The 25,283-nt window shown below is 53.5% G+C and overlaps 3 protein-coding genes and 1 long non-coding RNA gene across 7 annotated transcripts in view; 3 read left to right on the top strand and 1 right to left on the bottom strand.

Moving 5' to 3' along the window:
* Positions 1–336: 336 nt before the first annotated feature.
* Positions 337–8,591, top strand: LOC125949638 (beta-1,4-mannosyltransferase egh). 3 transcript variants are annotated; one of them, XM_049676899.1, is made up of 4 exons: positions 337–1,821; positions 4,553–4,586; positions 4,710–5,850; positions 5,941–8,591. In XM_049676899.1, the coding sequence occupies exons 3-4, from the start codon at positions 5,047–5,049 to the stop codon at positions 6,520–6,522; spliced, it is 1,386 nt and encodes a 461-aa protein (XP_049532856.1). In that variant the 5' UTR covers positions 337–1,821; positions 4,553–4,586; positions 4,710–5,046; the 3' UTR covers positions 6,523–8,591. The 3 variants fall into 3 exon arrangements, with proteins under 3 accessions (XP_049532856.1, XP_049532837.1, XP_049532847.1); XM_049676880.1 differs by having other exon boundaries at positions 4,553–4,644; XM_049676890.1 differs by lacking the exon at positions 4,553–4,586.
* A 248-nt stretch (positions 8,592–8,839) lies between these two features.
* On the bottom strand, positions 8,840–15,801 carry LOC125949204 (filaggrin-like). The gene is made up of 3 exons (XM_049675985.1): positions 15,036–15,801; positions 10,465–14,886; positions 8,840–10,387 (listed from the first exon to the last, which is right to left on the bottom strand). The coding sequence occupies exons 1-3, from the start codon at positions 15,219–15,221 to the stop codon at positions 8,840–8,842; spliced, it is 6,156 nt and encodes a 2,051-aa protein (XP_049531942.1). The 5' UTR covers positions 15,222–15,801.
* A 353-nt stretch (positions 15,802–16,154) lies between these two features.
* On the top strand, positions 16,155–16,883 carry LOC125950008 (uncharacterized). The gene is made up of 3 exons (XR_007468691.1): positions 16,155–16,268; positions 16,359–16,679; positions 16,758–16,883. It is a non-coding gene; the product is annotated as an uncharacterized LOC125950008 (long non-coding RNA).
* Positions 16,884–19,074: 2,191 nt separating this feature from the next.
* LOC125949254 (transmembrane protein 94) overlaps positions 19,075–25,283 on the top strand; it is a 7,418-nt gene continuing 1,209 nt past the window's right edge. The window contains exons 1-6 of one of the 2 annotated variants that reach the window (XM_049676130.1): positions 19,075–20,347; positions 20,417–20,551; positions 21,681–21,810; positions 21,895–22,054; positions 23,428–23,524; positions 23,638–25,283. The exon at positions 23,638–25,283 is cut by the window's right edge and continues 996 nt beyond it. In XM_049676130.1, coding sequence (XP_049532087.1) covers positions 19,133–20,347; positions 20,417–20,551; positions 21,681–21,810; positions 21,895–22,054; positions 23,428–23,524; positions 23,638–25,283 — 3,383 coding nt within the window. In that variant the 5' untranslated portion in view covers positions 19,075–19,132. The remainder of the gene's footprint in view (positions 20,348–20,416; positions 20,552–21,680; positions 21,811–21,894; positions 22,055–23,427; positions 23,525–23,637) is intronic. The other variant, XM_049676140.1, reaches the window with a different exon arrangement.

Below are 25,283 nucleotides of genomic sequence, written 5' to 3'. Positions count from 1 at the left end.
TTTCAATATGGTATCGGTCCGTAGGTCTTGCCACCCGGCCTAGAACAAGAGCTAGCTAGCGTTCCTGGACCGTGCTCACTCGCTGTAAAACACAACTCGGTCGCTCGAATGATCTTAAATAGAGAGATGAATCATTTAAACATCCGAAAAAGAGTGAAATCAGGTACTTTCCCTGATAAAACCACCAAACTTGCCCATATCTTCTTCTTCTTCTTCTTGAAACTCACGTGGTTTTGTTTATAAAAGCGCCCTCCTATGAATGTCAAACAAATTCAAAATGGTGACCTGTCAAAGCGGTTAAGATGCTACCTGTCTTTTTAAAGTACCTTGCTCTAGACGCAAAAGGCAAAAGGCAATAACATCCGCATGTTAGGGACGCTGCATGATATTAAAAAAAAACAGTTCAATTTTATTTAACTTTGCACACGACTTGTACGGTATTGTATTTTTAAGGCTGAAAATCGTTTTACCAAAAGCGTTGTACAAAAATTACCCTCAGCTGTCAAAAATGTTCCACTCATTTTCAAGCTTCTTCTTTGTTTCGGTATGATTTCGCCTGGTCCGCGGAGGTTTCCGCGCCGCCTCGCTTCGCCTCCAGCAACACCAACGACATCCGCGGCTGTGCGCAATCCGAGCTGGTGGAGTCCGCAATAGGCGGCATGTGAGAGGTTACACCGCAACACAACACAACAGAAGCGCAGCGGTAGAACCGGACGACGCCCGGACGATCCACCTCGGCGACCCGTTTTCGGGCGGGGACAGCCGTATACCCGTCGCACGTACAACCTGCGCCCGAAACCAACGGAACCGACGACCGACGAACGGACGAGGTTCCGATTGCCTGGAGCCGCCGGTTTGGCCGCGCGCAAACCCACCGCAATTTGCCATTCGTGAGTGGAAGAGGTCGGAACGCCCTGGCCGGGTTGATCGTGGCGGAAGGGCTAGGGGCCAGCGGCCTAGTAAAGCGCGACGCGTGCGCGCCTCCGCGGGTGAAAGTGTGTGCGAGTCTGTTCTGTGCATCCTCTCATCCGTTGGCCTCCCCTACCACCTCTCCCAACCTAGCGCGCGCGCGTGTGTGGTGTTTTTGGGGTTTGAACGCTCGGCACCTTGTATGTGTATACGGTGTGTATGTGTGCAGCAAGGTGAGGTGTGTGAGCTAGGAAGGAGACACAGAAGAAGGAAACGGTGGGAAATCGATGTGCAAACATCGAAGACAATTAAGGAGCGGCCCGTCACAAACACACACACACACACATACACACACCTACAACCCGTACCCGCAGCGGCAGCCGCAGCGGAAGTGGAGATCAAGGGGGCAGAGAGGCCAGGCAACCGTGGACAATCCCGTGGGCCCTCCCCGTATCCGCCGTTCGTCATCCAGTGGCGAACTATTCCGGTGTGGCCACCACGGGAAGGAGCAGAAGAAGAGAAGCACCGCCATCAACCCGTTCCGGCATCGGTCAATCGTTATCCGCGCGGGCGCGCGCGCGCCCATCAACCATCTACACCCCTCTTTGCGCGGGCTTGTGCGTGTGTGTGTGTGTGTGTGTGAGTGTGAGTGGGTGAAATCGTGGACCACCTCCCACGGCGGTGAAGCCCCACTACTACTGTCCGAGCGAGTGAAAGCGAGGAGCGCAAGGAGGAGCAGGAGGTGAACGCCTGGCCTGGTTTGAATGCTGCACCAGCTTCCGACCGATTTCTAGGCCACCAACCACTGGCAGGCATCATCAGAGCGAAGCGGCGGAGAGAAGACCTCCCATCTACCCATCCAGCGTACCCTCATCACCAGCCATTCCAAGCCAGCCGCCAGCAGCAGAAGAGGTAGGCCACGACGACGACGACGACGATACGGCATTCCGGTGCTGCCGGTTCCGTGCGCGACCCTCGCGCGGATGCCCGCGCATTGTTTTGACTGATCATCGACGCCTGGAAGGGGGGGGGGGGGGGGTGCGCGCGAGAGGGGAAGAGCGAGAGATAGAGAATGGTCTACAACCTTCCTCCAAAGAAGGGATATGGAAACGGTCAGAATGGATGGCCAGGATGTGATTTCCGGGAGTTGACACTGCCATCTCCACTCTACTGTTGCCCATTACGTCACACCTTTGTTGACGAGTGTCCATCTCACTTTCTCTCTCACTCTATGTCTCTCTCGTTCTATCATTCTAGCCGCCTTCTTTGTGGGTGACATACACGGCATATTAGATTACAAGATTGCAACATGCCTGCGTGTCGGTCAAGGGCGACCTTCCAGCCCGCGGGGTGTGCGTCCCCCCATATGTGCATTAGGGGCCTGGGAACCGACCGTTCGCCGGTTACTGAAATACGTGTCACTGTTGAGACCGCGGGCTAAAGATCTGAAGTCTTTGGCCCAAGCATGGCAATGATGCACACCGAGTAAGCGGCAGCAACGAGCGATAAGAACCCCGCGTGATGGGGTTCCAGATCTTCCAGCTTCCCCGGCCCACGGGAGTGTGGAGAATGCCCATTACGCGCTAACTTACAAACACAAGCAGACAGAGGAGGGCGCTTGCGCGAGCGCGATCACGCACCATAAGCACATGAGGCCCTCGTGGCCTGGGCCTGGGGTCTGGTTACCACCCACCTTCTTCTTTTCCCCTGTTTCCCAAGTAAGGCCACCAAGCAAACGACCTTTACACGAACAATCGCTTGATGGCGTTGATGTGAACTCACTCGCGGACCCGGATGATGATGATGATGATGATTATGATGATGGGTGACGAATCGCTGCGGTACGCGCGGCGTTCGCTTAACAATTGGGTGGCCCCTAACCTCACCCTCTCGTAGTTGCTATCTATTGGTCCCGGCGCGGTTTATTGTCGGTCGCAACGCCTTGCGCACCGAACGATGCGGGTTTTGTCACGAGGTTCCGATGGTGGCATACACCGCCACCGCCCTGCCCTATGCCTGTTCTAGCTAGGCTATCAGTATGGATGAGCCGCAGTATACCTCGCGCTTATCGCGGGCGGGCCGACCGGCTTATCTTAACCGCAAGTACTGCATGTTCCGCTGTCCTGGGTCTGGTTCGCCAAAAGGGAGGAAAGGCGGGTTACCAATTAGCGCAATACAATGGTTGGTGGAATTGCGTGCGCTACCCGGTAATCGTCCAACCATCGTGGCCCGTAATTCGGTCACTATTGTTCAGAGCAGAACCCCTTCGAAGCCCTCTCATCGCGCTTCCCTTCGCGCACCTGTACGCCAACCGGAAGCAGCTGATACTATGCAGAGGCACAAGGCTACAATCGCCTTCGGCCGTGAGCAACCTCTTACGTAGACCTAGGCGACACTTTTTAGCTGTCAGCTATCGGTAAATATTGTTGGGATCCACTTGAGCTGTTTTAGGCAGGCCTCACTGGAGGTATGGCACCAACACATGCTTCGACTAAACATGTATTTAAAATATGTTACATCCCCATTTACATCTGAGCGTTTTCGGAATGTAGTAGACGATTGGTTCTATCTATACTATCGCCCATCTATCTGCATCTATTCTATCCACACTATTTAAAGCTATTTTTAGCACAAAATTCGGGCGTCCAATCGTTTCCTCTCGTTTCTCTCTCTCTCTCTATCTCGCTATCTCTATATCTCTCTCTCTCTCTCTCTCTCTCACACACACACACACACACACACACCATTGCTGGACGATAGCTTGTGACCTTTCGAACCGAGTCTCCGATCTACTATACGGCGAGAGTGTCGGCGTAAATCGACCAACGTTTCCCCGGGTATCGGGAATGAGATGGAGATCGGGATCGGGACTGGAGATGACTGTTCAGCCCAATAATCTATGTGTGTGTGGCAAAGAAAGATAGTGAGAGAGCTTGGAGGATACTGGCCGGAAAAGGGAGGAAAGGTCAATAAAGCCAAGACACACCGGGCCACCTCAGAACCGAGACTTCGTACTCTCGGCGACAAACCGGGCTCATATGATAAGATAGGGAATTCCATAGCAGTGGGAGAAGAGAGCAACGGAGAGGGGGCTGTAGTCGCGTGAGCAGAGCGTTAGGTGGCGACCTCGTGATCGAATCCAACCAAGCCGCGTCTTTCCCCTTTTACGACCAGCATCCTTTCTATATCAGTACTCGATGGCGGCGAATGCAGCCTGTCGCTGATAAGCTTCATTGTCCCTCCCTCCCCGTTGGAGACAAGTGATTACATCACCATCACCCTCATCATAACCGTCGGGTACGCCCTTCACGGTGGCGATCGCATCCCGTGAGTCACGGGTACTCGTGTGAATCATTCCGTTTTTCGTCGAATAGCTCGGTTGCTACTACTGCTGCTGCCGCTACATCCGATCCCGATGAGCGAGCGTGTTTCGTGATAACGGGGCACCACCGTGCATTGGATTGGGTTTTGAATCGCTTCTTTGGCTTCGCTCTGGTTATCACCTTTCGCCTCGAATTGTCGGAACTAACCGGCCACGGACGCCGATGACCAGTCGTAGGCGCACTGGCACAGTACCAGTACGCTCTTTCTCTTTTTCCTCCTCACTAATCGCCGTAAAATCCTTTCCCTTCCTCTTCCTTAGCGTCATTTAGCCGTAGGGAGTACGACGTGCTCGGGTATCTATCTAATCGCTTCCACTCGCACCAGCATGCTGGCGCTGGTGCTGATCAACTGGTAATGTTACTAATGTCAAACCGTGTGCGTGATGTACCATCTTCTTTCTCTCTTTCCACTTCTAGCGAACGCCAGTTGCTGACTAGGAGGGATTAGGATTCGGCCGATACTCCTTGGCCTGCAGCGTGTCAGCGAGAAAGCACTAGAAGTGAAGTTTCGTCGAGGACACCTACGATCTCATTGGGAAGTCAACGATAACCATCACGCGAATAGAAGCAACAGCAGCAGCAGCAATAGCAACAGCGAACACATATGCAAAGAAACTAGAGCCGCGTACAACGATCACAAATCGTCCCAACCGCGGATCACAATCGTCATCCTTTCGTTCTTCCACTTTTTGGGCCGGGCGCGATCATTCATCCTTGGGCAACCGTTTGCAACGTAGCTGCAAGATCGATCAGGATGCTTAGCTCCACGACGAAGCACCTGCTGCACTGCACCCTACTGCTGTCGATGCTGCTCATATTCGAGCTGTTCTCCGGGGGCATAAAGGTGAACGAGAACTCGTTCGTGGCGGTCGATCCGTGGGCCGAGTACGGTACGGTGGCCACGGTCATTCTGTACCTGCTGCGGTTGCTCACCTTTCTAACGCTGCCACAGGTGCTGTTCAACTTCTTCGGTCTCACGCTGTACAATGCGTTCCCGGAGAAGGTGGTGCTGAAAGGTTCGCCCCTGCTAGCACCGTTCATCTGCATCCGGGTAGTGACGCGCGGAGACTACGCCGAGTTGGTGCAGTCGAACGTGTTGCGCAACATGAACACCTGTCTGGACACGGGGCTGGAAAATTTCCTAATCGAGGTGGTGACGGACAAGCCGATCGGGCTGCCGAAGCATCGCCGGACGCGGGAAATTGTCGTACCGCGCGAATATCAGACCGCCAGTGGCGCCATGTTCAAGGCCCGCGCCCTGCAGTACTGCCTCGAGGACCGCGTCAACGTACTGAACAGCAACGACTGGGTGGTGCACCTGGACGAGGAGACGCTGCTGACGGAGAACAGCGTGCGCGGCATCATTAACTTCGTGCTGGACGGCAAGCACCCGTTCGGTCAGGGTCTGATCACCTACGCCAATGAGAACGTGGTCAACTGGCTGACGACGCTGGCCGACAGCTTCCGAGTGGCCGACGATATGGGTAAGCTGCGCCTCCAATTCAAGCTGTTCCACAAGCCGTTCTTCAGCTGGAAGGGTAGCTACGTCGTGACTCAGGTAATGTTCGCCCTATGAAACAAACGGCGGATGTGGTGTAGTGTTCGCCTCCTGTTCTAACATTTCGTTTCCCTGCACGCTCTCGTTCAGCTCCATGCCGAACGTACTGTCTCGTTCGACAATGGCATTGACGGTTCTGTCGCCGAGGATTGCTTCTTTGCGATGCGTGCGTTCGCCGAGGGCTACACGTTCGACTTCATCGAGGGCGAGATGTACGAGAAATCGCCGTTCACGCTGGTGGATTTCCTGCAGCAGCGCAAGCGATGGCTGCAGGGCATCCTGCTGGTCGTTCGCTCACCGCTTATCCCGCTGCGCAACAAGCTGCTGCTCGGCATCAGCCTCTGCTCGTGGATCACAATGCCGCTCTCGACCTCCAACATGGTCTTTGCCGCGCTCTACCCGATCCCCTGCCCGAACCTGATCGACTTCGTGTGCGGTTTCATTGCGGGCTTCAACATCTACATGTACGTGTTCGGGGTGATCAAGTCGTTCTCCCTTTACCGGTCGGGCGTGGTCAAGTTCCTGGCCTGTGTGGTCGGGGCCCTCTGCACTATCCCGATCAATGTGGTCATCGAGAATGTGGCCGTCATCTGGGGGCTGATCGGTAAGAAGAACAAGTTCTACGTCGTACAGAAAGTCGTCGCAGCAGGACGTCCGCCGGTGACGGTGTAAGGCGTGTCACGGGCCCCTCCACTCTTCCCATCGGGGAAGTGCTGCCTCGGCTGCGCTCACCATCTCTCTATTTCTTAATTTGTTGTATTCAGAACCGATTGGCCCTCGGCACGGTTCAGTCTTTTCTTCTCATTGCTCCATTTTTCATTTGTTCATATCGTGCGACCGTTTTGCGTCGCTTTCGCACTTCATACGAGTACGTGCATCTACTCCTACATCTAGGTTTATTCTATTAGATTAGTTGGTAGGTAAAGCAAGATTAAGTCAGGTCAGACTGCAGACAGGCAGATGACATATTTCGGTTAACCTCGACCATCTCTACACTACGGGGTAATTTTGATAAGTTATTTACTCCCCCCGAAGACCGAAGCAACCGGAACGCGCGTTTCGGCGGGTTATTGGTACACGTGGTACACATTCGCTTCGACACCGGTGCTGCAATTACGGTAGCAGCAGACTTGGCAAGCATCGTTTCGCCCCTAATAGATCGAACTAGCGAAATAGATTAGGTTAGGTGCGAGGCACAAGGAAAGACCGGTTAAAGTGAAGCGTGTTCATTCAGGTGGGCTTTGATATTAAATAACCAAACACGAACGAAATGTTTCCCTACGAGGTGTCCCTTTTCGTACTCCCAATTTTACTACCGTTCTGTTTTTTTTTTTTTTGTTGTGGTCACTCACACTTCTTCTTTCTTTTTCTCCTACTCTCTGCTCACTCCTCTTTTGCTGTCGTGTTGCCTCTGTCGCGTGAATCGCTGTGCAAACTTGTGAGTGTCAAGGCATCGGGAATGCTGGGAAAATTATTCCTGGATTACCGCACCGCTTAGAGCGATCCTAATCTCACAACAAAATCCTTTTCTAAACGTACGGCTCGTCCGTCCTTATATATGTTTAAAAAAAAACAAAATTCTTTTCATGGAGTGGGCTGTATGTTGAGTGGTGGGGTCGATGTGAAAAGGCGAAGTGCAGCACAAAAGCAGGGGCTCTTCGTTGTAAGCTCCAGCTCCGGGAAACACCATTTAGCGTAACGTTCAGCTGCAACCCAACCTCACATCCAAAACGTATCCGCTTGTTCGTGATGCACCAAAGGTCATTCTTTGCGTTATTCGTCTCGATTTCAACTTAAGAATTTAGTAAAGAAAGAAAACAAAATGAAGCAAAAGAAATCTGAAAACGGCCTCCCGGCATTGAAGTCGTTTTTGGTTAATGTGTGTGTGTGTGTGTGTGTGTGTGTGTGTGTGTGTGTGTCTGTGTTTGTGGGTGTTGATCGGTGCAAGCAATACGGTACAAGTAAGCAGGTATCGAGCATGAAATTCCTCTTCCCCCCCCCACCCTCCCTCCTAATCTCCTCACAAACCACAGTAGATTAAGAGGTTTCTGGTTATCGGGGCACAGATCGTGGGACACTCTGAAACATCATAAGGGGTATAGGAAAGTAAAGGAAGCGACTAATACGTCGACAGACAACCACCGAAAAATGAGCGGTGGAGACAGTAGGGGCAGAAGAGAAGAAGGGTTCTATTAATCAAATCATAGGGAAACCATCAATACACAAACACACACACATACATGCATACACGCAGCCAATATTTGTGTTGGCTACTACATACCATACACATCACACATCGCATCACACTGCACTAGCAATATGAGTACTCCCAACTACATCCTTCCTACCAACCATCTAGTAATTAGTGTAGAGCCAGAGGATGAACGGGAGGGGATGGGGGGAGGGGGAGAGGTTGACGATGACGGGCAGATTGTGGCTACGATACAGTCTAGGGTTATTCGTCCATACCCGTCCACGACAACGGCGATTGTTGCGTCCGCCGGAGCACCTGTCTGAGAAATGCGTTTCCCCCAGACAAATTCACACACTCTACCAATACACGCAGGCACAGGCTTTTGGCGATTTTCGAGGTGCGAGAAAAACTGAAAACCAATAAATAGGTAAATACCGAAGCGAACTTCTTTCACACATGATGAGAAGAGCATGATCCCAGGCCTAGCTAAGAGGTGCATGAGCGCATCAAAATCGAACCATCAAAGCTGAAACTAATCAATGAAACATATGATAATTTATTGATTATTATTTGCGATTCATATTATGATTAACAACTACTTCTGATTATTATTTTAAAACTCGCATGCAACTGGTCTTTGCCACGGCAATATTTACAATAACTCAATGAAAACATTTATATCAGACGAAGGACCAATGATTATGCTATGCTCCGGGACAACGTAATGAATGGAAAATATTCTAGAAGTGTGTTTTTTATCTATCTGCCTGCCTGTTTACCTCTGGTGGTATTTCATTACGCCACATTCTTCCGCATGGTACATTCCGTTAGCTCCCGATGCACCGCGGCAATGGCCTCGTGTAACGATGGGTTAATCGTACCGCCACCGATAGCCGGATCCATCGGACCGTCAGGATCGGCCGGCGGATATCCGTTCAGCTGGCGACGTATTTGCAGATCGCGTCGAGCGCTCAGGGCACGCCCGGTGTACCGTGGCTGCCCAGCCGTCGCCTCTGTCTGCAGGATCAGGTTGGATCGAGCCTGCTCCCGTTCGCGCAAACCAACGTGCATTGCCACAACCGGATGAAGTATCCGCTCCAGATCCTTCAACGAACGCTCGATCCGTTCGAGCTTGGTGATGGTGGCAGGCGACGCTAGTACCGAGGCGACCGCACCGTCAGCACCAGCCGTTGTGACGGTCGTCGCCGTTACCGGGCTACCGAGAGTGCCATGCTCTAGCGTGGCAGCGCTGTGGTTCTCCACCGGTGAGAGTTCCGACTCATCCAGCTCCTCATGCTTGATGCGTATCAGCGGTTTGCTGTCTGGTCCTCCGTTATTGGCTGACTGCTGTTCCGCTGTGTTCGGCGACTCCTCGTCAGCAGCGACCGCCGCTCGGGCCTCGTTGCTTTCGTCCTCCTCATCGCCCGGTGTGTAATAGCGGTCGTGGTTCAGCTTGTTCGCCGGGGTTGTCGGTGTCAGCAGCGGTGGCTTGGTGTCCTGCTGCTGCCTGCCAGACAACGAAGCAGCGTACTCCTCCTTCCACTGACCGATGTCCTCGGCCAGCTTGTCGGCCGACTCATTGAGTACACGCTGGGCGTAGCTGAGGCCAGCCAACCGCACCGACACGCCCATTTCCAGCATGATGTGATGCGCCTTCCAGCGGTTCCGGGCCGACATTGGGAAGTTTTGCAGCTCCTGCATTGGTCGCGGTGGCGTCGCCTGTGTGGCCAGGCCGGCCCAATCGACACCGAGCGGATCGCCCAAACCCTTGCAGCGGTTCTCCTCGTCCAATTCGCCGTCCGAGATCTCTTCGAAATCGATATTCATCTCTTCCTTGAGCTCCTTGTTGGCGGTGGATGTTCCAACGGTACCACCACTCATTTCCTTGCTTATAGTATCGCGTTGGTCCCGCTCATGGATCGATAGAGCATCCGCTGATGGAGCACCCGCCTTGCCAGTCCCCTCGCTCGTCGGTTCGTCTGTCATGGACGCGGGAGCGATGTCATCGGACTGCGCTCCTGTACCACCATCGGCGGTTGAGGAGTTATCGACAACTGCTGCTGACACTGACGTCGCAACTAGTGGTTCTTGTTGATGATTTTGTTGTTCTTGTTGTTGCTCCTGCTGCTGTTGTTGCTGCTGCTGCTGCTGCTGCTGCGGCTGCTGCTGCTGCTGCTCATCCACTGCCTCCTGTATGCGTGGCTCTGGTTGCAGCAGCGTCGGCTGCTGTTCATCTAATGTTTCTTGCATGCGTGGCTCCGGTGCTACCAGGGTCGGCTGCTGCTGGCTGGTATCTTCCGTCTGGCTAACACCCTCGAGCTGGGAGTCGTTAGCACAAATGTCCTGCGGTTGCAAGTACAACGAAATTAGTTAGCGGATGGCGCGAAGCGGTTCAAATAGCGAATAGCGGAGCAACTTACCTCATCCCGCGTTAGTATCTCGTCCGGATCATCACTTATTTCGCTTAGATTGTCCACCTCCATTGATTCACCGCGCACAGCCGCCTCAACGCGTACGTCCGGCAGTAGGCTAGGCGTATCGGTCGACACAACGGCGCCCTGGGTGCCATTGGAGACCACTTTGACACCTGCCAGTAGCAGGTCGCTCGATTGACCGGCTTCGGACGGATCAGGTGATTCGGGCGAGGGGCTGCTTGGTTGGTCCGCAATCAGTTCGGGACCCTTTGCTGCCTCGCCACTGGCCACGTCGACAGCCGAGTGCGACAAAACTCCAGTGGCCGTTGGATGGCTCGCATGGTGCTGATTAGACGAATTGCAGAGCCCGGAAGTACCGTCAACCGCTGCTGCTGTTTGATGAACCGTTGCCGCCAGCGGTTCATGGTGTCCACCAGCGCGCTGTTGCTGTGGATGGTGTGTGTGGCCGTGTGGATGGAGGTTGACTGACGACGACGACTGTGGGTGTGGTAGCTGTGATGTTGCGGCAGAAGAAGAAGCAGCAGCAGCAGCAGTTGGCGTGGCAACACCAGGACCAGGACTTCCAATACTCATCGGTGGAACTGGTGGCGTTTGGCGTAATTGGTGCTGGTGTTGGCTGGAGATGGCCTGATGGTTTGGTCCCATCGGTGGGCCACCGGTCGGATCGCGACCGGGAGTACGATTTAGGCTGTACTTGTTTGGTCCAAAGCGACTCACTCCAACACCGGTCTGCAGTCCTCCGGTGCCACTGCCCCCGCTAGGACCAGCACCACCACCTCCACTAACATTAACACTACCACCAGTCACCAGGTGCGGTGGTTTACGAGCATGAGTGTGATACGGGGCGGGGCCGTGATGTCGCCGAAAGCCAAGCGCCCGTTCACCGTGGGATCGTGGTAGCTGATGGGGCAGAAAGTCTCGCTCGTCTGCACCTCCCTTGCCCGGATGCCAATCGGAGGGTCCACCGCTGGAAGGACCACCACTGCTGCCCGGAGGAGCTGGTGGTGGTGCCCAAGAACGCCGCGGACCGCCTGACGGAACACCACTGCTGCCGCTAGCGTGCGACGGGCCGTGCCCACCGTGGTGCGAGCCAGTGGACGACGATGGCCCACCAATGACGCCCCGCTGTCCCTCATCGTGCTCCCAATGGCGCTCTTTGCTATACTTCCAGTCACTCATCGATCGGTCCGACTTTTCGCTCGCCCACGGTTCACTCTCCTTCCACGGACGGCCACCCTCATCCCAGGTACGCCGCTCACCTGGACCTGGACCACCACCCTCCCGATCCCGGTAGGGTTCTGGATCGTGTCCGTGGCCAGAATGCGGAGGCGGTCCATGCTCTCGATCCCAATCACGACCGGAATCCCGACTGCTCGGTTCCATCCGCTCGTACCGTGGTCCGCGATCAACCACGATATCAACGCGCGATTCGCGATCCCAGCCGCTGCGCTCACTGTGATCACGCCGAGGCGGTGGATCGTCCGGATAGTCCCGTGGTCCATAGTCAAGCCCGCCTCCTCCCCGTTCGTTGTTTCCTCCAACAACACTGCCACCACCGGCACTGCCGCGCACCAGCAGCCGCTCCTCGTAGCCCAGGTCGGCATCGCGATACGAGTGACCGATGTGTCGCTCGTACATGGGTGGACTGTCCCGGCGTGAGCCACGTATCGGCGGTGGTCCCCCGATCGTGACGTACTCGCGGGATCGGCTGCGCCGTGACTCGTGCAGGTCAAGGTGGTAGACGCGGTCCAGCCGCTCGTACGAGCGATCGCGATCTCGCAACCGACTGGCACTTCTAGGTGAGCCCGACCGGCTGCGATCCCGGTCGACGGATTTACCCGGCGAACGGGCTGCTGCCAGTGCGCGAGCCCTTTCAGCCGGTCGTGGCAACAGTCGCTCGACTGGCCGATGACGATCCGGCTTCTCCAGTCCACCATCGTTATCGCGGTCACTCAGACGCCCACGCAAACTCCGCTGCTGTTGTTGCTGCTGCTGCTGCTGCTGCTGCTGCTGCTGTTGCTGCTGTTGCTGCTGTTGCTGCTGTTGTTGCTGCTGCTGTTGCTGTTGTTGTTGATGCTGTTGTTGCTGTTGTTGTTGCTGCTGCTGGTGCTGCTGCTGATGCTGTAAATGCTGATGGTGGTGGTGCTCTTTCAACGTCAAACGGTCGCGCTCACGTTGACGATCCTGGGACCGCAGCAGCACCGCTTCCTCCCGCTCGCGCTCCTTGCCTCGAACGAGCGATTCACGCTCCTGGCGTTCCTGCCTTTCGCGCTGCTCCAGCCGCTCTCGTCGCTCTCGTTCCTTCAGTGCCTCGTGCCGACGCCGCGAATCATCGCGTAGCTCGGGGGGCGAGCGTTCACGCCGAATCGGTACCATGTCACGGTAGCGGGCCGATAACGGTGGGGGTGGTGACGATGCAATGAGCCGCCGCTCAGGGCTCTTTTTCTTTTCGCGCACCGAACCACGCGACGGCACCGGCGATAGTGTAGAACGAAGGAGCCGGGCACCCGGTGAGACGGCACGTAGCTTCAACCGTTCGCGCTCACGCTCCCGCAGCCGCACACGTTCTTTTTCCCGCTCGCGTTCCTTCTCGCGCAGGACCAGCTCACGTTCCTTCTCCCGGACCCGCTCTCGTGCATCGATAGCGGACAGCTTCTCCTTCTTAGCGCTCAGCAGTTTCGTCTTTACCGTGCCGTACTTGCTGGATGAGGAACCACCCATCTTGCCACCCGCCGAAGACGATGAGGGCGATAAGTCACGGGACGAGACGACGGTGGACTTTCGGGTGTGGCTGCCGCTACCACCGCTACTGCCGCCGAGCGTGACACTAGCGCTGCTCCCGGTCAGCTTCTTCAATCGAATCGCCTTCTTTACCATCGTTGCGCTGCTGGTGCCAACGCTGCTAACCACCTTCTTTACCAGCAGTCGCTTACCACCGCTGGTTACCGCTTCGTGTGCGGCCACCAGTTTCTTGACGTGCTTTTTCGACATTTTCGTCGAGGCGCTGACGGTTACAGCGGGTCCATCCGAGCTAGAGCTCGAATCGTCACGCCTAGCGCGCGATGCAGCGGCAGCTACAGCGGCCGCCGCATGGCGCTTCTTCAGTCGACGGTGGGCCGAATCGTGAGACGAGCTGCTGGACGAACTGGTCGACTCGGAGGCGGATGAATCGGTGCCCGAGCTGCTGCTGCCCGTCTCCGAGCTGGAAGAGGATCGATGCTGCACCTGGTGGTGCATCGATTGGTGTATCTGGTGTTGCTGCTGGTGCAGATGATGATGATGCGAGTGCGAGTGCTGGCTCCGATGGTGCGAGCTAGATTGGCTGCCACCGCCACCGCTTAGCCGCTTTAGCTTCTTGCCGAGCTCGCGCTCCTTCTTTTTGCTGGACGCGTCCATTTCGAGCTTCAGTTCGTGCTGGAGTTGTTTACGCTTGCGCTCTAGCAGGTCCTGGTCAGCATTCTCCAGGGACGACTGGTCCCAGCCGGTTCCGTCGACGCCTGGCCCCCCACCACCAGCACCTGCAGTGCCACCGGCACCGCCTGCGCCTTCTCGGGCACTGCCGTCGCCGCTGCTCGGGCTCTGGATGCGGTAGCTGTTGCTGTTGCTGCTTCTGCTCCTGCTACTGCTGCTAGTACTGCTACTATTCGAACGCCTCCGACGCCCAACCCGCCCCACGCTTCCGCCGCCCAACAGCTTCTTGTAGGAAGACGACTGCTGCCCGCCTCCGGGATGCACCACCGCCGGGTCCCGCTCCTCGTAGTCCACCTCTAACTCTTTGTCTCGCTCCTGGCGTTGATGATGATGATGATGCTGATGGCGGTAGTGATGATGGTGACGTTGATGCGAGTGCTGCTGGTAACGATGTTGCTGCTGCTGCTGCTGCTGTTGCCCCTTCGTTTGCTCCTGTTCCTGCTCTTCCAACTCCACTTCTTCCTCCTCTCTTTCCTTCTGCTTGTTCTCCTCAGCCTCCTCTTCTTCTAGCTTGTTCCGCCCGACAGACTGCTGCTGCTGGTGAGAGGGAAGACTGGAGTGGCTCGACTGGCGGTGGTGATACGAATGAAAGTACTGCGGATTGTTGCTTTGATGGGCCTCGATACCACCACCATGCGACACCTCACCGCCACTCGTACCGCTCGTGCCACTAGCCGTACCGCTCAGATGTTCCGATCGCACCGGGGCGACAGTCTTGGTGCTATTGAACTGCTGTTCCTTCTCCTGCTGCTGTTGCTGTTGCTCTTGTTGCAACTGCTGTTCCTGCTGTTGCTGTTGTTGCTGCTGTTGCTTCGCCGCTAGTTGTGCTTGTATTATCCGGGCATGAGCAGTGACACTTTCTGGTACATTCGCAGCCGGTTTCGGCTGCTCGTCAACGGCTGAAACGATCCGCTTCACGATTTCCTCCTTGGTTTCCTATTTTGCATCAAAGATACCAAACAACACTCTTATTAGACAAAGCATGACGACAAAGGGGAAGTGAAGGAACGGAAGTTGAGAAGTGAAAAGGATGATAGGTCATAAGGAAGACGGGTTAGGAATTATACGCGCCAACAGACACTAACACCACTGGTAAGGCCACTATCCTGCGAGTGGTACTGTTGCTGCTGATGAGCCTGCTGAGACGATGACGAGGAGCGTCCGACTTTCTTCGTACCGAGCCGCTGGAATACGCTGGGGCGATCCTTGAGTAGAGTGGACTTCTTGTTCGACAGTTCTAGTGTGATTTTACTCTTGATCGGTGTCGACATCTTAGACCCGGTGGCCCCAATGCCGCTGCATCCTAGCCGCTTCCTGTGTTTGTGTGTGCGTGTGTGTGTTTCAGAGAGATTGAGCGAGTTTCTAGGCGAAGATGTTTACATGCGGAGACGGCGAAGGTTCTCGTTGAAGCAGTACGACGAAAGGAATTACGAAGAAACCGCAGTCAGTTCCCGCTAGGTGCAGGTACTGCGGACAGCACGACCAGGGTGACGGCGGAGGCGACGACGAGGACACCCCGGGCCACACTTCCTCTGGCCGACTTTTCTGTTCCCGTTTGTAATCGTAACACTGCCCACAGTCCACACAGTCAAGCCAACGCCAACCTTTCGGTCCCACACACAGTAGCAGAAGGCAATAAAAAACAAATGCTCTAAGCGCTAGGCTAATCAAGCCGCGTTCTTGAGTTAGCTGCAATAATGCGCCTAGGCATTTTTATCATCCCGACTGATCCGGCAAATTTTGAACCCACACTATCCGAAAAAAAAACAGCGCACAGCGTTTCCAACCTGTTCCCGATTTTTTTTTTTTTTTGCGGCGAGGACAGCAAAGCACAACGCCGCAGCAGGAGAGAAAACGAAGCGCCTAGCGGCCATCTACCCGCATAACAAGAGGCCCTACAAGTAGTCTGTTAAGACGCTGACAACTGGCTTCTAACAGTCCAGTTTTCTCAGTGCGCCACACTAAGTGGCCTGTTAGTGGCCGGTTTGCGGTCTGTTAAACATTACCAGGCCACTTGCAGGGGCTTTGGTTACACGGGTAGCTACCGAGGGGTACACCAATTGTCAAACGTCAACCTGACGTTTGATTTTTCCGTGTACATAACATATTTTTAGAGGCGAAATGCTGTAGTTGTATCGCATTGTGAATAGAAGATACACAATCTTTCATCCACTTCCAATTACCGATTTTTAACCGAGTCCGACCGAGTCTTGAAATTTCTTGAATTGTGCGGACAACGTTTTACGAGCATGCGAAAATGTGAATCCGTATATCATCTTTTGTTTTCAAATGATTCTTCCCGAGACATCGAGACGATGGTGAGCAAAATCCGATAGACCGATGAATGAAAATACAGATAATCTATACTTAATGGCGCCTAATGGCTCTATTTCCTATCGCTCCCTCAGCGCATGATTGATCGTCTCGAGCGGCGTTACGTTTCGGATAAATAAATTGCATGGACACCGAGATTACCGAGATGATGAGCTCCAAGCTGCTCCGCCGAGATTAGCCAAGATGCAGTGACGACGTGATGGCTGGGTTAAAAACACTTGCTTCGCTACCTCCCTCGCAAACCACGCATGCTACGGGTGCATCGCACGAAGCAAAAGCTGAACCGAAAAGCATGCATTTCTGTGTCTCAACGTTGGATCATGCATTGCATCCATGCCACGGCCCGTTCGGTTCGTACTTATTGTCAAAGCTTCACCGATCTATAGTACGCGCAGGTGAGCGATGGGCCGGTACTATATCTTGGTACCTTATTGCACAGAGCCAAAACAGTAACCGGAAACACTTATTTCCAGCTAAAATCCATCTTATCAGAGGAACACGAGCGCCAACAATCAACTCATCAACCAACAGATGCTGCACCATATTACGGAGTTTAGTGCAAACCACGTTCTCGGCGTGTGACTTTTTTGAGGTTAGGGTCCAATAATTGTAGCAAGCCGGCGAATGACTAAAACTTTGCTGCAATTTGCTGGCATCGGCGAATGGTTTTCAGCATGAGAAGAAAACCAAGCGAAATGAAAATGTAGGAGCACCAGGAACATCAACAGAATCGTAGCCACAGTCTGCCAGCTTGGGTGGGCCCAGCGTCTGAATGATATTTTTTTTTCAAACGAAATGCAGGCGCTCAGGGATCCACACTCTCCGTAAGCTGCAAGCGATCCAGCCTAGGTCGCCGCTCCAGAAAAATAGAAAATGCCCCGAATGTAATTAGTGGAATATATGATGAAACAGTGGCCCGATGAAATCCCACATTGATGCTCCCGGGTGGGCATCTTTTCGCTTGTTATTTTACGAATGTGAAGAATGTTTGGAATGTAGAAGCAACCTGTTTTAGACAACAAGTGGTATTGAATAAATAAAATGCTCTGTGTTTGTGCTGGAATAATCGAAGCTTAGTTGTTGGTTGAGCGTGCGCTAACAGAGAGAATCTTGCCGAATACACGAAGGAAGAGATATTACTGCCTTCGGTAATCAATAGTTAATGGCGTGTAAAGGCTCTATTTTCTATCGCTCCCTCAGCGCATGATTAATCGTCTCCAGCGGCGTTGCTTTTCGGATTGGTAAATTGCACAGTACCGAGAGGATGAGCTCCAAGCTGCTTCGCCAAGATTCGCCAAGATGCTGTGACGACGTGATGGCTGGGTTAAAAACACTTGCTTCGCTACCTCCCTCGCAAACCACGCATGCTACGGGTGCATCGCAGGAAGCAAAAGCTGAACCGAAAAGCATACATTTCTGTTCCTCGACGCTGGACGGTGGAACACGAGCGCCAACAATCATCATCAACCAACAGATGCTGCAAAATATTACGGAGTTTAGCCCGTTCCGGGCGTGTGACTTTTTTGAGGTTAGGGTCAAATAATTGTAGCAAGCCGGCGAATGGCTAAAACTTTGCTGCAATTTGCTGGCATCGTCGAATGGTTTTCAGTATGAGAAGAAAGCCAAGCGAAATGAAAATGTAGGAGCACCAGGAACATCAACAGAATCGTAGCCACCGCTCCGCTAGGTCGCCGCTCCAGAAAAATAGAAAATGCCCCGAATGTAATTAGTAGAATATATGATGAAACAGTGGCCCGATGAAATCCCACATTGATGCTCCCGGGTGGGCATCTTTTCGCTTGTTATTTTACGAATGTGAAGAATGTTTGGAATGTAGAAGCAACCTGTTTTAGACAACAAGTGGTATTGAATAAATAAAGTGCGCTGCGTTTGCGCCGTGCTTGCGCTGGAATAATCGAAGATTGGTTGTTGGTTGAGCGTGCGCTAACAGAGAGAAACTTTCCGAACACAGTAAAAGATACCGGAAGAATGTTCGATGAATGGAGTCCGCTGTAAGGAAATGTGTTCAACGATAGTTTGCACCTTCGGGCAAAAAAATTGATAAGACCACACATATAATTTTGTGAATTACATCGTCATCCTTGGATGGTAGTTTATTGATGGATTCATTGAATCGTTTGTTGTCTGCCACGCAAATCAAAATTAGTTATAGATTTTGCTATACAACCAAGAACCGACGGACACGATCAAGATGAGTACGATGTAAGATCCGACCCATTTTGAAGCCGTATAGACGTTCTGTGAGCCACCAATTGGACGATTGTCCCAGTAGCGGTTCGCAATGCGCCAGTTCGCAAGGCGCGGGTTCGGTGGCTGCTTAGGCCAATCCTTTGGGCGACGACGGTCGGGGTATGCCTTACGGACAATAGTATGCATTGTTCACAGCTAAAATTGGATAAACCACCGGTAATTGGTTAACCACCAAGAAGATTATTGCGCTGTTGATGGCGAATTACCTGTTCGATTCTAGGGATTTTTTTAGAAGAAATTAGCCGGATCGCACAGAACAGCTTAAAAAACGCACCGACGACTCTGGAGCTCTCCACAGAAAAGGGTGAGTGAGGTTATTACGCAAAGCAATTCAGAAAACACGGCCTACTGTGATTGGAAAATTGGCGCTCAAAAAATATTCTCCAAAAAATCTTCCAACTGCTCGAATTGCCAACCGTGTCCAGATTTGAACCGGTGAATGACTTTAGGGGTAAGGCTGTGACTGTCAGATTTTCGAACTCTGCTATTGTTTTTTCTTCTTCTACCGCCGTCCAGCCATCCTGCACCCGCTATCGCCGACATCAAGAAGTTTTGTTGTTGGTGTTCACGCACGGCCATGGCCCCTAGTCCGGCTGGCCAATTCGGAACCGAGGAACAGCAACAGCAGCAAGAATACCGTGGCCTGAGCACTCCGATTGCACTACAGCGACTGCACGATGACATCGAGGGAATGCTGGCCGGGTACGAGGATCGTTTCGCACGGTTATCGTGCTGGGAGAAGATTGGTTCCACGTTCACCGGCACCTCGACCAGCCCGCTCGGTTGGTTCCCGACGGTCGTGACCGGGCTGTGCGTATTGTCGCTCGTGGCCACCGCCCACTACTGGTCGGGTGGTCTGCTGGCGGTGCTACTCCTGTTAACCCTGGCCGTCGTCGTCCGGGAGAACAATCTCCGCAGGACGGAGATCTACCGCAAGGTGCGCACGGTACTGCGCGAGATCCGGCTCGGGATCGAGCTGAGCACCGACTGGACACCGGACAACTACCCGCACTTGTGTAGCCCACTGTCACCGTGCGTTACGCTGCAGTGGACGTATCGGGACGGTCGCATCGTTAACCTACCGTGGGCGCTGCTCGTGCGCGGTGACCATATCGTAATGCGACCTGGTCAGGTCGCACCCGGCACCTGCCACGAGGTATCTCCCGGTAAACGTCGGTTTCGCTGCGGCGAAACGTACGGGCTGCAGCAATCGACCGAGCCACCGCCCCGGCCGATTGCCCGATCGCCACTGCCGGACCTGGACTGTATGGTCGAAACCACACCTTACCTCGACATACTGCGCACCTCACTCGATTGTTTCCTGAATCGACCGGAAACGATAATAAACCAGCAGCGGGAGCTACTGATTACGCGCTGTATGCAGCAGTGGGGCTTCGGCTGTATCCTGCTGCTCACCGTCACCGTTGGAGTGCTGCGCTGCGGTGGGCTCTACTTTCACGGTAAGCTGGCGACCGACTGGCTGAACGTACTGGTGCTCAATCCGACGGCTGCCGTGCTGCCCATCCTACCGCTCGTCTTTCCGCTGCTTTGGGTCTCAATTAATCTGTGGGGGGTGGCGCGACTCGAGACGCTCCTCGCAACGCCACACGCAGTCATGCGTGCCCAGGCGCAGAAGTCATTCCAGGAGGATCTCGACACACCGACCGGCGATCTCGATCACGTTCAGTTGCCGCGCCAGGCCGTGCTGCACTACTGGTGGAAGCTGGTAAAGGGTCGCTCGCAGCTACTCGGGCGCAGCGCTAACGTCGTCCAGGTGCTCGGCACCATTACGGTACTGCAAACGCGCCATAAAGCCATTCACTTGCCATGACCTATTTCTTTTCCTTTGCACCGATTGTAGGCACTGTGCTGCGTCGATAAAAAGGGTATTCTATCGTGGCCAAATCCGACGGCGGAGAAGGTGTTCTTCCTGCGCAACGCCAAGGATAGCGACCAAAACACGGAGCCATCCGAGCAGAGCAGCCTCAACTCGCAGGTATTCGCATTCAGGGTGTGGTCCGATGCGACCAAGCTGCGGGGCATTTCCTGGCCATCCAACCAGCACACCACGGCACCTGCACCATTCCATCCGATCGGCACGTTCAACCGATTACCTCTCCCTTCCCGTTGAGTCTTTTGACTATCTTCCTTTCATTCTTCTCTCCATTTTTTATTATCTCACTCTCTCCCTACGTCTCTCATTATCTGCCTCTTCTCTTGTCTATCTTGTCACCCGTCCTTCCTTCCAACATTCAGTTGCGGATCACATCCCATGCATAGTAGCTGCTACCCTTTCAAATGTGCCTGCCCAATGCCAATCATGATCAGTTTCATTACCAACCCTAGCTCTGGCCACGGCCTCGTTCCTCCTCGTTCACGCCAAGTAACTGATCCAACCAGTAACTGACGCAATACTGTAAAATATGTTCTTCCAGTGCTGCCAGGAACATTACCACCCTCTCTCACACATACTCGAGCTGGTGACTAAATTCCCTAAATCTGTTGTTACGTTTATGCTCTCACTGTTGATTGAGAATGCTTTGTTTTCGTTGCATTCACAGTTATTCTGTTTTTGTGTTTAATTCCGCTGCTAGTGTGTTACTGTTAGCCGACACCACTTTGCTCTTTCTCTCTCTCTCTCTCTCTCTCTCTCTCTCTCTTTCTTTTTTTGTTCTCTACATTAGATCTAGTTAGTCCTAGAGCCATCAGTATTACAAATATTATAGATAATTAATACCTATACATGTGTTTGGCTTACCTTTGGTACTGCGGTATCAAATAGCCAAATGGGTACATGAAGTTTGTTACCAATATGCTAACGCACCCCTTTCACATCAAGGGACCGCTGTCCATGTTATGTAGAAACAGATAACAAGCTACGGTAGCGTTTTCGATGCGCATATCCGCTCTTCCACTTCGGTTGTATCTCTGATGTTTCTGGACTGGCAGTTCCGTTAGTTCATTCGTTCAATGTTGCAATCGCACGTGTCCGTTGTTTTTCGGCGCTCCCGCAAACTAACCCACCAACCCGTCAAAGTGATCGTTTCACTTTCACACTGCCGTTCACACCTTTGTCCTTCTCTTTGATGCCCTGGGCTACTCCTGTTTCATGTCACCGATGTCAGAGCTCCCAAAAAGAACCAAGCGGTGCAATAGCGGAGGTATTGGACCTCACTCACGATCAGCACAGTCCGTTTCGGCTGGAATTCGACGATCACGACTTCAAGAACCACCTAACGTCGCTGAAACCGCTAGGTAGGTATGCTGGGGCGAGAGCTAGGTCGCTTTGCTGGCCCGGTTGAACCTAACCTTCTATTTCGCTTTTCTACTCCACCCCAGGGATCGCCATCCTGGTCAACACATGCTGCCCCCTGACGCAAGCACACTACGCCAAGTTTTGCGGTCACGTGACGGCCGTGGCCATGCTCGACAAGGACCTGGTGCCGGTCACCAATCGGTATGCGATTGTTGAGTCGAGTTTGAATTGCTTTATGCATGGGTATGTACTAGACATACCGAGTCTAGTTTTTGGTGTTCTTTTTTTTTTTATTAATTTTTCTTATATAAATTTGTTTGTGTTTTCATTTGTCCATTTCGTTTGTTCAGCGTTCATGGTGTTCCCTTCTAGTTTCCATTTGCCACAAAACCCCTTTTCGCTCGCACCGATTCGTGGCTTAACTCGTGCCTCACTGCGATACTACCCGCGTCGTTCTGCTTCTCGCCTTTTTTCATTGCTCATCGGTGGTCATCAATTTACAAAACAATCTATCAAAACAACAAAACCGCGCGGCTTGGTATAGGTTTAAATATCTTATCTTAGTGGCGATGAGTTGATACATCCAGCATCCAACCAGGTTGTTCAGTATGGGCTTTCCTTTTCCATCCATGGGACTCTTTTTTGTTGTCGTTGTTGTTGTAAATTCCTAATCCATTATCATCATTTTGCGCACAGTAACGTTATCGGCGTGTTGGTTTTCGAGTATCGGGGTACCGGATTACTACGCTTCCGCCCTTATCCTAACGGGAAATCATCTGAAAAAATACATTATTTCTCCTATCATTCCTACTTGCTTCAAAATCGCTCTAAACGTACCAAGTATGCGTCGTGCGTGGGTTGTCTGGGTGTTCAACCGAGACGGTAGGTATGGTTTATTTGCTGTAATGATTAATCTGGAAAATAGTGCCGGGTGCACAGAACGTTGTACTGAAAGCAGGATTCCAAGCACTACGGATATCGCTGCAGCCCTAGGCTGTGACTGTACAGCACTCACTCCCACCTTCTCGATCGAATAGCTCATGGTGTTTGTTCAGGGTTTGCGTCGCTAAAGCGTGCGTCCTTCTGTATGTTCTCTTGTGCTTGGGTGAATGTGTGTTAGAGTTATTAATTTTCTTTTTAAATTTCATATAATTTTTGCACCGCCTGCTTTGCTAGCTGTACAATCGATCATCGTAAGTTATTTCGCTTTTGCTGTATCTTCTGCTTGCTACTCGGTCCGCTGCTGCTTTTGAACTTGTGTACTTGTTGCCGTGTGTTGATCATCACCTGGATTGTTGCATTGTACATTTGTTGGTTGGTTGGCGTGAGCCTCGGCTTCGGCAATGTCACGGAACTAAACAGAATGCCAAACACCAAAGACCAGCTCGCTCGAGCTACGATCGGATGCCGATAAAGATGAGATCCGTCTCCACCGGAAGTGTATCTTGCTAGTCTCCCGCGGGCGTGTGCGTTTCAGTGATTTTACATCAAGCAATTCTAACTACAGTCCTCCTTGTCCTATCGCTCTCTCTCTCTCTCTCTCTCTCTCGCTCTCTCGCGCGCTCTCTCTCTCTCTCTCTCTGCCTTTCTTTTTCTCTTGTTACTCGTCATGATAGCCGTTGTCTTTGCGAATTGGCCAAACAGATTGGCTTTTCGCCGCAAGCGCGCGACATTTTTCAGCTCGAGGGCCAAATTTCCAGCTATCGACACCTGGTATGTAGAGCTGGGGTGTTGTGTGCGCTGATAAAGTTCCGCCAGACTGATTCTCAAGCCTCCCCCCCCCCCTCCCCTCCCCTTCCCTCCTTTTCTCTCTCATACACTCCCAGCAACCGGATGTGGTACGGCGCGACATCCGGTTCGCCAGATCGCTGCAGCTGGCAACGAAGGTGAAGGTGCCGTTCCCGCACTCACTGTCGGTGGTGATGCGCGAGATCAACAACGGGTCACTGCAGTTGTTGACCCAGGGCACGGCTGACATCGTACTGGACTGTTGCGATGACTACTGGGACGGGCACGATCTGCAGCCACTGACCGAGAAGGAGCGCAAGCGAGCACAGGACTTTTACCAGCGGTCTGCCCTCACCGCCTACTGTACCGCCTTCGCCTACCGACCGCTGCGCCACGGTATTAGCGGGGCACTGTCCGGTGGGCCGCAGGGGAATGTCGCCTATCTGGAGCTGCCACCGGAGAGCAAGCACAGGCGGGATCTGTACCAGACGCGCGACCGTTGCAGCGGGCTGGTCGAGGGAATCGCGACAACTGTGCCCCCCGCTGTGACCGCTTGCTGTGCCGATCAGGTGCTGCTGCCGATCAACGACGAAGAAGGTCGGGCTAGTATGTCCATCGTGAGCACTGGTGCTGGTCCTCGCACCGGTCCCGGAGCGGCAGAGATGTTCCATCCGACGGTACCATCGCTTGTACCGGGACTGACAAGTCACCATTCCATCTCCACCGACTCGCTACTGTTCAACGATTCCCGGGATGACGATATCTCGGACGTGGAGGGTTGCTATCGAATGCAGAGCCACCAGGTGTTCATCGGCATGGTGACGATGCAGTACCAGGCGCAGACCGATATCGTGCAGTTGATCGAGCGGCTCGAACGGGCCTGCATCCGATTCGTGCACTTCAGCAAGGAGAACGAGCTCCGTTCGCGCGTCTTCTCCGAGAAGATGGGACTCGAGAGTGGCTGGAACTGCCACATCTCGCTGCTGAGCGATGGTGGCGATACGAGGGCCTCCTCGCCGACCAAACAGCATCCGTCTGCGGCTGCGACTGCGGCTGCCGCTACAACTACGGCAGCGCCTGCACCAGCCCAGCCTCCTATGCGCAGTCCCACCATGGCTCCGCTGTTCGATGATCATAGCAATGGCGGTATGGCGGGCAGTCGGCTGCTGAGTTCGTCGGCCCCGGGTGCGATCTCACATTCGAGCAGCCTCGTAGGCCCGTCCAGCGTTCGCCTCCATCAACCGAACCTCATGGGCAACAGTAACAGCAACAGCAACAGCAACAGCAACAGCAACAGTAACAGCAACAGCAACAGCAACAGCATCAGCAGGAGAAGCAGCTGCAGAAGCAACGCCAGTGTGCACGATGGTTCCCAGGAACTGATGTCGGTGGTGCGCCACCCGTCGGCTGATTCGGCTATCGATGGGGGCGGTGACCATGGCGGTGATGGGATGGTGGGTCGGATCGGAGGGGTCAGTGGAGGACTGAGTGCGAACGGCCATTCGCGATCGCTCAGCTGCCTGAGCGACAGCACCGAGCAGAGCGCACCGATCAACTTCGACATGTCGAACCGTGCCAAGCTGCCGCGCGGCATCGAGAACATTCGGCCGCACCTGGAGAGTGTGGACAACGTGCCGCTGCTGGTGTCCCTGTTTACCGACTGCTCAGCCGAGGCGACCCGCGAAATGCTCAACATCATGCAACAGTACGGTGAGATTGTGGTCTGTCTCGGCTCGTCCGCCTC

This window comes from Anopheles darlingi, chromosome X, assembly GCF_943734745.1.
Source record: "Anopheles darlingi chromosome X, idAnoDarlMG_H_01, whole genome shotgun sequence".
Classification (NCBI taxonomy): Eukaryota; Metazoa; Arthropoda; class Insecta; order Diptera; family Culicidae; genus Anopheles; species Anopheles darlingi.
The sequence above is the reverse complement of the archived record's forward strand: the minus strand, read 5'-3'. Positions and strand labels throughout refer to the sequence as shown.

Coding starts and splice junctions, on each gene's coding strand:
- LOC125949204 (XM_049675985.1), bottom strand. CDS start 15,221: ATGTCGACACCGATCAAGAGTAAAATCACACTAGAACTGTCGAACAAG. Junction 14,887..15,035: donor ATAGTGGCCTTACCAGTGGT/GTTAGTGTCTGT, acceptor GATGCAAAATAG/GAAACCAAGGAGGAAATCGT. Junction 10,388..10,464: donor AGATACTAACGCGGGATGAG/GTAAGTTGCTCC, acceptor TTGCAACCGCAG/GACATTTGTGCTAACGACTC.
- LOC125949638 (XM_049676890.1), top strand. CDS start 5,047: ATGCTTAGCTCCACGACGAAGCACCTGCTGCACTGCACCCTACTGCTG. Junction 5,851..5,940: donor GTAGCTACGTCGTGACTCAG/GTAATGTTCGCC, acceptor GCTCTCGTTCAG/CTCCATGCCGAACGTACTGT.